General features: G+C 35.0%; 1 protein-coding gene across 7 annotated transcripts in view; it reads left to right on the top strand.

Moving 5' to 3' along the window:
* LOC111584525 (CUGBP Elav-like family member 3) overlaps positions 1-12,089 on the top strand; it is a 53,429-nt gene that overhangs the window by 1,140 nt on the left and 40,200 nt on the right. For 6 of the 7 annotated variants that reach the window (XR_008602726.1, XR_008602725.1, XM_055013540.1 and 3 more), the window contains exons 2-3: positions 2,869-3,062; positions 7,636-7,718. Coding sequence is in view for 5 of the 7 variants with exons in the window: in XM_055013540.1 (XP_054869515.1) it covers positions 2,918-3,062; positions 7,636-7,718 (228 nt within the window). In the remaining 2 variants the exon portion in view is untranslated. Of the gene's footprint in view, positions 1-2,868; positions 3,063-7,635; positions 7,719-12,089 lie in introns of those variants that run through there. The other variant, XM_055013541.1, reaches the window with a different exon arrangement.

Below are 12,089 nucleotides of genomic sequence, written 5' to 3'. Positions count from 1 at the left end.
AATCAAATATCCAGTTAAATTTATCAACCAAACGACTAATCGATTAATCGACAGTAAATCTTAATCATTATTCTCAACCTCACAACGTTTTCCATCTAAAAGTGTTGAGGAAAAGACCACTAGTTAAGTAAATAAGCTTCATACTTGATTATTTTAATTACATTTTCTTATTTCTCATCGTTTACTGTTGTTCTGTAGACAAAACGAGAAGTTGATTAATCGATTGGAGTCATTTCCCAGAAAAAAACATCTAAATCCTGTGATTTCAGCTCCTAAAATGTGAATATTTTCTGATTTCTTTCCTTATTTATGACACTAAAGTGAATATTTTTAGGTTGAGGACAAAGCAAGGCATTTATATTTACCAACCAAACGACTAATCGATTAATCTACAGTAAATCATAGTCATTATTCTCAACCTCATGACATTTTTCATCTAAAAATGTTGAGGAAAAGACCACTAGTTAAGTAAAACAAGCTTCATATTTGATTATTTTAATTATAGTTTGTCATTTGTCACTATTTAATGTCGGTCTACAGACCAAACGACTAGGTGATTAATCGATTGGACGCATTTTTCTGAAAAACGCATCTAAATTCTGGGATTCCAGCCTCTTAAATGTAAATTTTTTCTGATTTCTTTTCTCATTTATGACAATAAACTGAATATTTTTAGGTTCTGGACAAAACAAGACATTTATAGTTACCAACCAAATGACTAATGGATTAATCAAAAGTAAATGATAATCATGACTCTTGATCTCATGATGTTTTCCATCTAAAAGTGTTGAGGAAAAGACCACAACTCAAATAAAACAAGCTTCATATTTGATTATTTTATTTATATTTTCTTGTCACTATTTAATGTCGGTCTACAGACAAAACGACTAATCAATTAATCGACATTAAATCTTAATCATTATTCTCAACCTCATGACGTTTTCCATCTAAAAGTGTTGAGGAAAAGACCACAACTCAAATAAAACAAGCTTCATATTTGATTATTTTATTTATATTTTCTTGTCACTATTTAATGTGGGTCTACTGACCAAACGACTAATCAATTAATCGACATTAAATCTTAATCATTATTCTCAACCTCATGACGTTTTCCATCTAAAAGTGTTGAGGAAAAGACCACAACTCAAATAAAACAAGCTTAATGTTAATTTTTAAATTAGATTTTTTTGTTTGTCACTATTTACTGTTCTGTAAATCAAATAATTAGTTGAATAATCGATTGGAGGCATTTTTCTAAAAAAAAAAATCAAAATTCTGGCATTCCAGCCTCTTAAATGTGAATTTTGTTTTTCCTTCTCTATGACGGTAACTGAATAGCTAATTAAATATCCAGTTAAGTTAATCAACCAAATGACTAATCGATTAATTAACAGCAAATCTTAATCATTATTCTCAACCTCATGATGTTTTCCATCTAAAAGTGTTGAGGAAAAGACCACAACTCAAATAAAACAAGCTTCAAATTTGATTATTTTAATTACATATTCTTATTTATCATCGTTTACTGTTGTTCTGTAGACCAAACGACTAGTTGATTAATCGACTCGAGTCATTTTTTAGAAAAAACATCTAAATCCTGTGATTTCAGCTTCTTAAATGTAAATATTTTCTGGTTTCTTTCCTCATTTATGACAATAAAGTGAATATTTTTAGGTTGAGGACAAAACAAGGCATTTATATTTACCAACCAAACGACTAATCGATTAATCTACAGTAAATGATAATGTTTTCCACTGATGGAAATGTAGAGCGTTCAGAAAAAGACATCATTTTTGGACTGTCCAACCAGAGCTCAGATAAAACAAGCTGTTCCAGTTGATAATCATATCAAATCATTTTTCAGTGAAACAGTCTAAATTCTCTGATTGCAGCCTCTTAAATGTGAATATTTTCTGGTTTCTTTCCTCCTCTATGATAATAAATTGAACATCTTTGGGTTTTGGATGAAACGAGACAATTGTATTTTATCAACCAAATAACTAATCGATTAATCGACAGGAAATTCTCATCAGTATCACTATACTAAGCCTAACCCTACTGACCTCATGATGTTTTCCAGCGATGTAAAGGAAAAATGTTGAGGACAACAACTCAAGTTAAACAAATATTATTTTGAAGTGTTTTCATTCTATTTTGTGGTTGTTTTTTTTTTTACTGCGTTGTGTTTTATCAACCGAGCGTTTAGTTGATTAATCAGTTGGAATCATTCTTCGGAAAAAAACAGTCTAAATTCAGTGATTTTAGCTTCTTAAATGTGAATAGTCAACTGAAGATCTTTGGACTTAATGAGACCCTGACCGACGTTTTTCACTATTTTCTGACATTTTATCGACCAAACGACTAATCGATTAATCGACAGTTAAACAGAATAATTTTCTATTGACATAAAGGAAAAAAGTTCAGAAAAATACTTTTTAAAAATTATTTGAACACATTTCAGGGAAAACAAGCTATTAAGCTTCATATTTTATTTACATTTGTCATTTTTCATATTTTTTTTCCATTCATCGACAAAATAACTAATCAATTATTCAGTTTGAGTCAATTTTTAGGTAAAACAATCTAAATTCTCTGATTGCAGCTTCTTAAATGTGAATATTTTTTGGTTTCTTTCCTCCTTTTTGCCAATGAACATTGAAGAACGCCATTTATTGACATTTTTCACCATTTTTAAAGCTTTTTCTCACCATTCTACAACCAATCATCTCATGGATGAATCCACATCCATGAGATGAGGAGTGAAACAGAAACGCTAACTGCAGCTCTGAAGTCTTACTGAGATCTTCTCCACACCATTTGATCATTTTTAAGGTTAATAATGTGATTTGTTGTTTTGTTTCTCTGCAGACTCGCCCAGCGTCCTCTCAGGGATTTCTGATTCTCCACTGTCATCCTGATGAAGGAGGCCGACGCCATCAAGCTGTTCGTGGGACAGATTCCACGGAATCTGGAGGAGAAAGACCTCAAACCCATCTTTGAACAGTTCGGAAAAATCTACGAGCTGACGGTGATTAAAGACAAATACACCGGAATGCACAAAGGTAGGATGGATGGATGGATGGATGGATGGATGGATGGATGATGGATGGATGATGGATGGATTGATGGATAATGGATGGATAATGGATGGATGGTTCAGGTCCTACCTCTCACATCAGACATTCTGTTAGCCTTGGTGACTCTGTGTCCTCCACTGCTCCTCTCTCATGTGGGGTCCCTCAGGGTTCGGTGCTGGGCCCTCTTGTATTTTCTGGGGTCCCCCAGGGTTTGGTGCTGGGCCCTCTTGTATTTTCTGGGGTCCCTCAGGGTTCGGTGAGGGCCCGCTTTTATTTTCTGGGGTCCCTCAGGGTTCTGTGCTGGGACCTCTTTTATTTTCTTTATATCTTCTGCCACTTGGTTCCTTTCTCAGGAAGCATTTCATTCCACTTTTATACTGATGACAGCCAGATCTATGTCCCCCTCAAAAAGGCTGATTCATTTTTCCTTGAGTCTCTGTTAAATAGCTTGGACAACCTCAAGGCCTGGATGTCTCTAAACTTTCTCAATTATAATGATAAAAAGACTGAAGTGATGGTCTTTGGTAGCACCTCTGTGACCCCCCATTGATCTGGTTTCCTTGGCACAGTAAACCTATAGTTAGTGATCTAGGGGTAAAAGTGGACGCAGATCTGAAATTCGACAGATTAAAGCTGTGGTGAAATCGAGCTTCTTCCAGTTAAAGCAGCTGCAGAAATAAAACTTTTTCTGCAGAGACAGCACTTTGAAACAGTGATCCACGCCTTTGTGACCACTCAGCTGGATCACTGTAATGCTCTGTATATGGGGGTTAGTGGGTCCTCCATCGCTACACGTTTTTTAACTGGAACAAAAAAGTCTGAGCACATTTCACTGATTCCAGCTTCGCTCCACTGTCTGCCCGTCCATTTTAGAATTCGTTTTAAAATTCTTTTATTTGTTTTTACCTCCATAAATGGTCTCACCCATCCATACCTCTCTGAGCTTCAACATCAAGCCCATCTCTCAGGTCTGAAGCTCAGAGGGGATCCAGGGTTTTCTGTTGCAGCTCCAGAACTCTGGAATGAACTACCGCTGCTCATCAGGCAGGCCTCCTCACTGTCTAATGTCAAAACCTTTCTTTAAACCCACCTCTTTTCTTTGGCTTGTCACGTCATGAGGTTTGTTGTTCCCGTGTGCACGTATGTTGGGCAGTCCAGTCTGTTTAGTCTATTTACTGTTTATGTTTTATTGTGTATTTTGCTTTTAGTTCTATTATTTTTATATAGTTCTGTTGTTTTTTTTAATCTTAGTTTTATTATTTTTATCTTCTGATCATGTTTTTACTCCTCTGTACAGCACCTTGGTCCACTCTGGTTGTTTTAACCCTCCTGTTGTCTTCATTTGCAAGCACCAAAAAATATAGTTTCCTTGTCTGAAAAAAAATCCATAAATTCTGCAAAAAAATTCCCCAAATTTCTGAAAATCTGAAAAAATGTTAGGAAGAAAATTCCAGTAATTCCTTAAACGTTTCTCTGAAAAGTTTTATTTTTAAAAAATCCCCCAAATGTAGCAAGAAAATTCTTGTAAGTATTTTCAAAAAATGAGTAAAAATCTTTAGAAAATCCTAAAAATATCTAAAGTGATTCCATATATATCAGTAAAACTTTTAATATTTTCTTTAAGAACATTCACAAAAAAATCAACTTTCTTTGTGAATGTTCTTAAGAAACATTTTTAACATTTCTTTTTTCCACCAAAAAATGTTCAAAGATTTCCCCAAAATGTTTAAAATGTGGACATCAGAAGTTTCACTGAGAAAATATTTTTTTTCCCACAATTTCAAACTTAAAAATGGGTCAGTTTTGACCTGCAGGACGACATGAGGGTTAAAGTGCTTTATAAATAAATTTGATTTGATGATGGAAGGAAAACTCTTCCTGTTAATCTGCATTTATCAGTTTCAGTTTCCACGGCGACCATTCTGATTAAATGATAAGTGTATAATCTACTGAGAACTGAATCTGGAGGCTGATTTAAGGTGGACTGACGGTTAGAGAGTCTGTAGGTAACCTTTAGTAGATAAAAGCTGAGGGTTTATGGAGCAGATCAGGCTCCAATCAGTGTAATGGATGGAAGCTGGAGACTCCGAGGAACCAAGCACTGTTTGGAGAATCCACCAATCAGTGAGCTGCTCCTAAAACCAACGAGATGGATGGAAGATCCCTGAGAGATCTGGGTTTGTTTCACTTTGTCCTGGGATCCATTGACGGGTTCAGGGTTGACACTGGAAAAACAAAAATCAACTCAAACTGCAACAAGAATGCCTTTATTTCTGCTTGACAGGTTATTAGCTGAACGTTGATCCTTAGTGATAATCGGCTGTTTTTAGGGCCACAAATAATAATTAACTGATTCATTAAAATGTCAGAAAATGGTGAAAAATGTTCCCTCAAATGTCTGGTTTAGTCCAAAGATCTTCAGTTTACTGTCACAGAGGAAGGAAACCAGAAAATATTCACATTTAGGGGCTGAAATCACTGAATTTAAACTGATTTTATTCAGAAAATGATTCAAACTGATAGATTAGTAAAATTTTTGCAAATGAAATTCATATTTGATGACTAATCGATTAATTATTGCAGCTCTAATTTAATTTAACTGAGTTTCTCAGTGATGGTTGAACTAAAAAATACTTTTAAAGACTCTGATGGACATTTTCACCATCCTGAGACGTTTTAGAGACAAAGCAATAAAATAATCCAGAAACTAATCATCAGAAGGAAGATAATAGCTTTTGCCCTGAAGAAGGTTAAAATCCAGATTTAATGGTAGTTTCTCTTGGATTCCTGCTGAAATCACCACAAACAAACTACATCAGGAGTCCAACTGGAGCTAAACTAGACTAGAATTCTTTTTAGTGTCAATTATTTTCTGGATTTGGACCAAAAATGTTGAAAAATGTGGATCAGAGTTTCCTCAAATGTCTGGTTTAGTCCAAAGATGATCAGGTTACTGTCACAGAGGAAAGAAACCAGAAAATGTTCACATTTAAGGAGCTGAAATCACTGAATTTAGACTGTTTTCCTTTAAAAAAAAAAAATTTAAATCGATTAATCAACTAAATGTTTGGTAGATAAAATGACAGGAAATAGTGAAAAATAAAAAATTAAATTTAAATAATTCAGTAGAATCGCCTGTTTTACCCGAACAGTCAAGAAATCGGTGAAGGAGAATTTATAACGACAAAGATGTAATGATCATGTTTTATTTTAATCAATCAGTTCTTTGTCTCTAAAATGTCTTTAAATGGTGAAAAATGTGGATCAGAGTTTAGTTTAGTCCAAAGATGTTGAGTCCTAAATATCAGATCACCTTCCAGCCTCCAGATCTCTGTTTATATCAGAAATATCACCATTAAAAAGAACATTTCGAAACGAGGGCTGAAGAATTTGGGGAAAATGGACTTAATTGTGATTTTTGTAACAGATTCTGAAATCTTGTTTTTCTGCATTTTAAATCTACAGCAGATGACTTCTTGGTGAATGTTGGAAACTAAAACTGTCTTTAAAAAGCCTGAAGACCAACTGACAGACATTTATCTCGTCTTCTTCACTTATTCAGTCAAACATTTCTCTTTAGGCCACGTCAATATTTGTTTTTTCTGCAACATAAACTGAAAAAAATACGGAAACTTTCACCTGAACAGCTGCATTTAGAACTAATGAATGACTGTGGAATGATCGGGGTGATTCTGTAGTGATTTTAAAAAAGCTGAATGAAGCACATTTAACCCTCGAGTCGTCCTGCGGGTCAAACTGACCCCTTTTAAAGTTTAAAAATGTGGGAAAAATATATTTTCACAGTGAAAACTTCCACATTTTCAATATTTTCGGGAAATTTTTGAACAACGTTTGGTGGAAAAAAAGAAATGTTAAAAAAAAAAGAAATGTTTAAGAACATTTGGAAGAAAAATCAACCAAAATCCAGTGAATTTCGCTGGAATTTGGTTGATTTTTATGTGAATGTTCTTAAAGAAAATATTAGAAGTTTTACTGATATATATGGAATCACTTTAGATATTTTTAGATTTTTTTGGAAGATTTTTATTCATTTCTTTTGAAAATATTTACAATTTTTAATTTTTTTATTTTAAAATTTTTATTTCTTGCCAAATTTGGGGATTTAAAAAAAAAAAAAACTTTTAAGGGAAACTTTTAAGGAATTTTTGGAATTTTCTCCCTGAAGATTTTGCAAATTTTTTATAAATTTGGGGATTTTTTTGGCTGAATTTTTGGATTTTTTTCAGAGAAAGGAACAATATTTATCTTCTTGTAAAGAATGTTTCTAAATATCCCTTAAATGGAAGCAGAAACTAATTCTCCTGATGTTCAGTTAGCTTCATTCTGATGATCTCCGAGTCACCATTGGCTCCTCAAACCTTTTCCCTGTTTCGTTGTTCAATGTGAAGCTGAATGAGCGTTTGTGTGATGCTAACGTGATGCTAAACCTCGTTAGCTGCAGGTTAGCTGTGTGTTTAATGAGGAGGAAGGTGTGAGGAACGACTGAAATGCTTCTGACAGGCTGGAACCTTTTTATTTTATCTTCTCCTCCTGCCAGGATGTGCCTTCCTGACGTACTGTGCCAGAGAGTCGGCGCTGAAGGCCCAGAGTGCCCTGCACGAGCAGAAGACTCTACCTGGGGTGAGTGTCTAAAAAACACATCATAAACACATGCATTCATGCAGCAGAGTGCACGTCCATGCAGCAGAGTGCACGTACATGCAACAAGCCAGCTGAAGGTTTACTATCGCTGTGATGTAACGAGCATCCACCAGTGTCTCAGAAGGACAAACGTCCCCTTAAAGCGTCTCCATGCCCTCTGATGGCTGCCCAGAGAGGCATCAGGAGTCTAATTAACGTTCTCTTTCGTCTCGTTTCATAATCTGGAACTCCCTCTGTCTGGTTTTCTTTTTTCTCTCTGTCAGGTAGAAAAATGGTTCCACAGGATCTGGTTTAGCATTTTTAGCGGTTTGCAGCAGTTCTACTGTCATTCTTTTATTCATTCAACCCGACAACACACAAGATTATTTTCCTTTTAGACAAAAAGCTTTTCTTCTTGTTAACAGATGAAGTGAACACCATGCTCCTAACTTCTGTATACAGGAGGTCCTCAGTTTACGACGTCCTCGGCCTATGGCGTTTCGTCATTATGTAGGAACTGGTTACGTGGAACTAGTTGGCGATCGGAGTGGATGAATACATCGTCACGTGGCGCTATCAGACGGCTTCGGTCATTGCTTTTCATGATGGATATCTTGATGCATGGAACGGATTTGTTTCCATTTTCTCCAGTGTTCCAACTTAAGGCCTGTATTTGTATTTACAGTTTTTCTAAATGTGGTTAAAAACCGTGAAAAGAGCGCTACCTCTACTGGAGTTTTTGTCATTGGACATAGCAAAGCAGACTTGGAAGACGTGTAGATGAAGATAAAGTTTTGAAATCCAGGATGGTCTCAGGTGGAGCTCAGCCCAGGATGCAGGAATGATGCCCCGGCACAAACAGAGATACAGGAAGTTGTTCTGGTGGAATATTTTCATATAGGAAGTTGTTCTGCTTGAATATTTCATACAGGAAATTGTTTAGGTGGAATATTTTCATACAGGAAGTTGTTCTGGTGGAATGTTTTCATACAGGAAGTTGTTCTGGTGGAATATTTTCATACAGGAAGTTGTTCTGGTGGAATATTTTTATACAGGAAATTGTTTAGGTGGGATATTTTCATACAGGAAACTGTTTAGGTGGAATATTTTCATACAGGAAATTGTTCTCGTGGAATATTTTCATACAGGAAGTTGTTCTGGTGGAATATTTCATACAAGAAGTTGTTCTGGTGGAATATTTCATACAGGAAGTTGTTTAGGTGGAATATTTTCATACAGGAAGTTGTTTTAGTGTAATATTTTCATACAGGAAGTTGTTTAGGTGGAATATTTTCATACAGGAAGTTGTTTTAATGGAATATTTTCATACAGGAAGTTGTTCTGGTGAAATATTTTCATACAGGAAATTGTTTAGGTGGAATATTTTCATACAGAAAGTTGTTCTGGTGGAATATTTTCATACAGGAAGTTGTTCTGGTGGAATATTTTCAGACAGGAAGTTGTTTAGGTGGGATATTTTCACAGAGGAAGTTGTTCTGCTGGAATATTTCATACAGGAAGTTGTTCTGGTGGAATATTTTCATACAGGAAGTTGTTTAGGTGGAATATTTTCATACAGGAAGTTGTTCTGGTGGAATATTTCATACAAGAAGTTGTTCTGGTGGAATATTTCATACAGGAAGTTGTTTAGGTGGAATATTTTCATACAGGAAGTTGTTTTAGTGTAATATTTTCATACAGGAAGTTGTTGTGGTGGAATATTTCATACAGGAAGTTGTTTTAATGGAATATTTTCATACAGGAAGTTGTTCTGGTGAAATATTTTCATACAGGAAATTGTTTAGGTGGAATATTTTCATACAGAAAGTTGTTCTGGTGGAATATTTTCACAGAGGAAGTTGTTCTGGTGGAATATTTCATACAGGAAGTTGTTCTGGTGGAATATTTTCATACAGGAAGTTGTTTAGGTGGAATATTTTCATACAGGAAGTTGTTTAGGTGGAATATTTTCATACAGGAAGTTGTTCTGGTGGAATATTTCATACAAGAAGTTGTTCTGGTGGAATATTTCATACAGGAAGTTGTTTAGGTGGAATATTTTCATACAGGAAGTTGTTTTAGTGTAATATTTTCATACAGGAAGTTGTTTAGGTGGAATATTTTCAGACAGGAAGTTGTTTTAGTGGAATATTTTCAGACAGGAAGTTGCTTTAGTGGAATATTTTCAGACAGGAAGTTCCTTTAGTGGAATATTTTCAGACAGGAAATTGTTTTAGTGGAATATTTTCATACAGGAAGTTATTTTAGTGGAATATTTTTAGACAGGAAGTTGTTTTCGTGGAATATTTTCATAGAGGAAATTGTTTTAGTGGAATATTTTCAGACAGGAAGTTGCTTTAGTGGAATATTTTCAGACAGGAAATTGTTTTAGTGGAATATTTTCATACAGGAAGTTATTTTAGTGGAATATTTTTAGACAGGAAGTTGTTTTCGTGGAATATTTTCATAGAGGAAATTGTTTTAGTGGAATATTTTCATATGGGAAGTTGTTTTAGTGGAATTTTTTAATACAGGAAATTGTTTTAGTGGAATATTTTCATACAGGAAATTGTTTTAGTGGAATATTTTCATACAGGAAGTTGCTTAGGTAACTGATTAAAACGTAATTCAGCAGCAGAACCCAGCAGGTCTTTCTTCTCCAGTCCAGATATGTCGGTTGTTTCGCACTTCGAGAGGACTTTAATTAGCAGGAAAGCTAACAGAGCAGTAATGACAGACTGATGATCACAGCTTAGAGAATCTGTTATTCTGACTGTTTTCATTTTACTGCAGATATAAACAGCAGATATCGGCCTCCTGGCTCACTAAGAATAATCGGCATCGACTCTGAAAAACCCACATGGGTCTGGATCTTCTCCTTTATCTCCTTTATCTCTGATCAGAGCTTCAGCTGCTGCATCTCTGCAGAACGATAAGATCTCTGGGAGGAAATAGCGGAGGAGAGTCTGGATGGAAGCTCAGAGGGAGGAGAGAACAACCCTGCATACATACAGATACAGATATGTATTTGTACATATATGTATATATATATATATATATATATATATATATATATATATATATATATATATATATATATATATATATATATGTATACATACATGTACACATACATGCATATATGTTCCTGTTTCCCTGTATCTGTGGAAGCTCCTCCTCCTAAACGTCCTGCTAATAAAACTATTCATGTCTGCTGAGGAGTCTGACCTTCCTGCTCTCCTTTTCCTCCTCCACTCGTCCTCACCTCCTCATTTCATCCTCACCTCCTCATTTCGTCCTCATCTCCTCATTTCATCCTCACCTCCTCATTTCGTCCTCATCTCCTCATTTCGTCCTCATCTCCTCATTTCGTCCTCATCTCCTCATTTCGTCCTCATCTCCTCATTTCATCCTCGTCTCCTCATTTCATCCTCGTCTCCTCATTTCGTCCTCATCTGCAGCAGCAGTAAAACATCTGTTGTCAGCGGAGGAGAAGTCCTCCATCTATATATGAGCTCTGCCAACAGAAAGCTGCCTTCAGTTCCAGATAAAGTGATGAATATTTTGGGAGGATTCTCTGCTTAAACTCTTTTTATCTTTTCATAAAGACGACAAGATTTTTAACCCTCCTGTCGTCTTGCGGCTGAAATTTAATGTTTGAAAATGTGGAAAAAAAAATCTATTTTCACAGTGAAACTTCTGATGTCCACATTTTCAACATTTTGTGTAAATTATTTAACATTTTTTGGTGGAAAAAAAGAAATGTTAAAATTGTTTCTTAAGAACATTCACATAAAAATCAAACAAAATTTCGCTGGATTTTGGATTTTTATGTGAACGTTCTTAAGAAAATATTAAAAGTTTTACTGATATATATGGAATGACTTTAGATATTTTTAGGATTTTTAAAAAGATCTTTACTCATTTTTTTACAATATTTACAAGAATTTTCTGCCAAATTTGGGGGATTTTTAAAATAAAACTCTCTGATGAGATTTAGCGCTGGTTTAACCGCAGGAATGAAAGGAGGAGAATCATGTATAAATCTAGATGTAAACATAGATTTCTATAAATAAATCCTCTGGTTCTTCAGTCGACTATCAGATTGGAAATGAGGCGTTTCCAGAGGATTGGAGAACAGATGACCTCATCAGAGCTCCTTGGGTCTCGTTTGGATGCAGATCGACACAATTTTAGTCTCAGAAAACCACAAATGATGCCAAAAGAAAGAGCTCCTGTTGGTCCATCACGTAGTAGAACTGATCAGCACTGAAAGACTCATTTATTGAGATATATTTATATGTATATAGAGATTCTATTAAAGGTGGATGATTTCAAACAAGAATAAACGCTTTTTGAACTAAATCCTGA

This window comes from Amphiprion ocellaris, chromosome 9 (assembly GCF_022539595.1).
Source record: "Amphiprion ocellaris isolate individual 3 ecotype Okinawa chromosome 9, ASM2253959v1, whole genome shotgun sequence".
NCBI classification, from domain to species: Eukaryota; Metazoa; Chordata; class Actinopteri; family Pomacentridae; genus Amphiprion; species Amphiprion ocellaris.
This window is presented reverse-complemented; position numbering and strand designations above follow the sequence as displayed.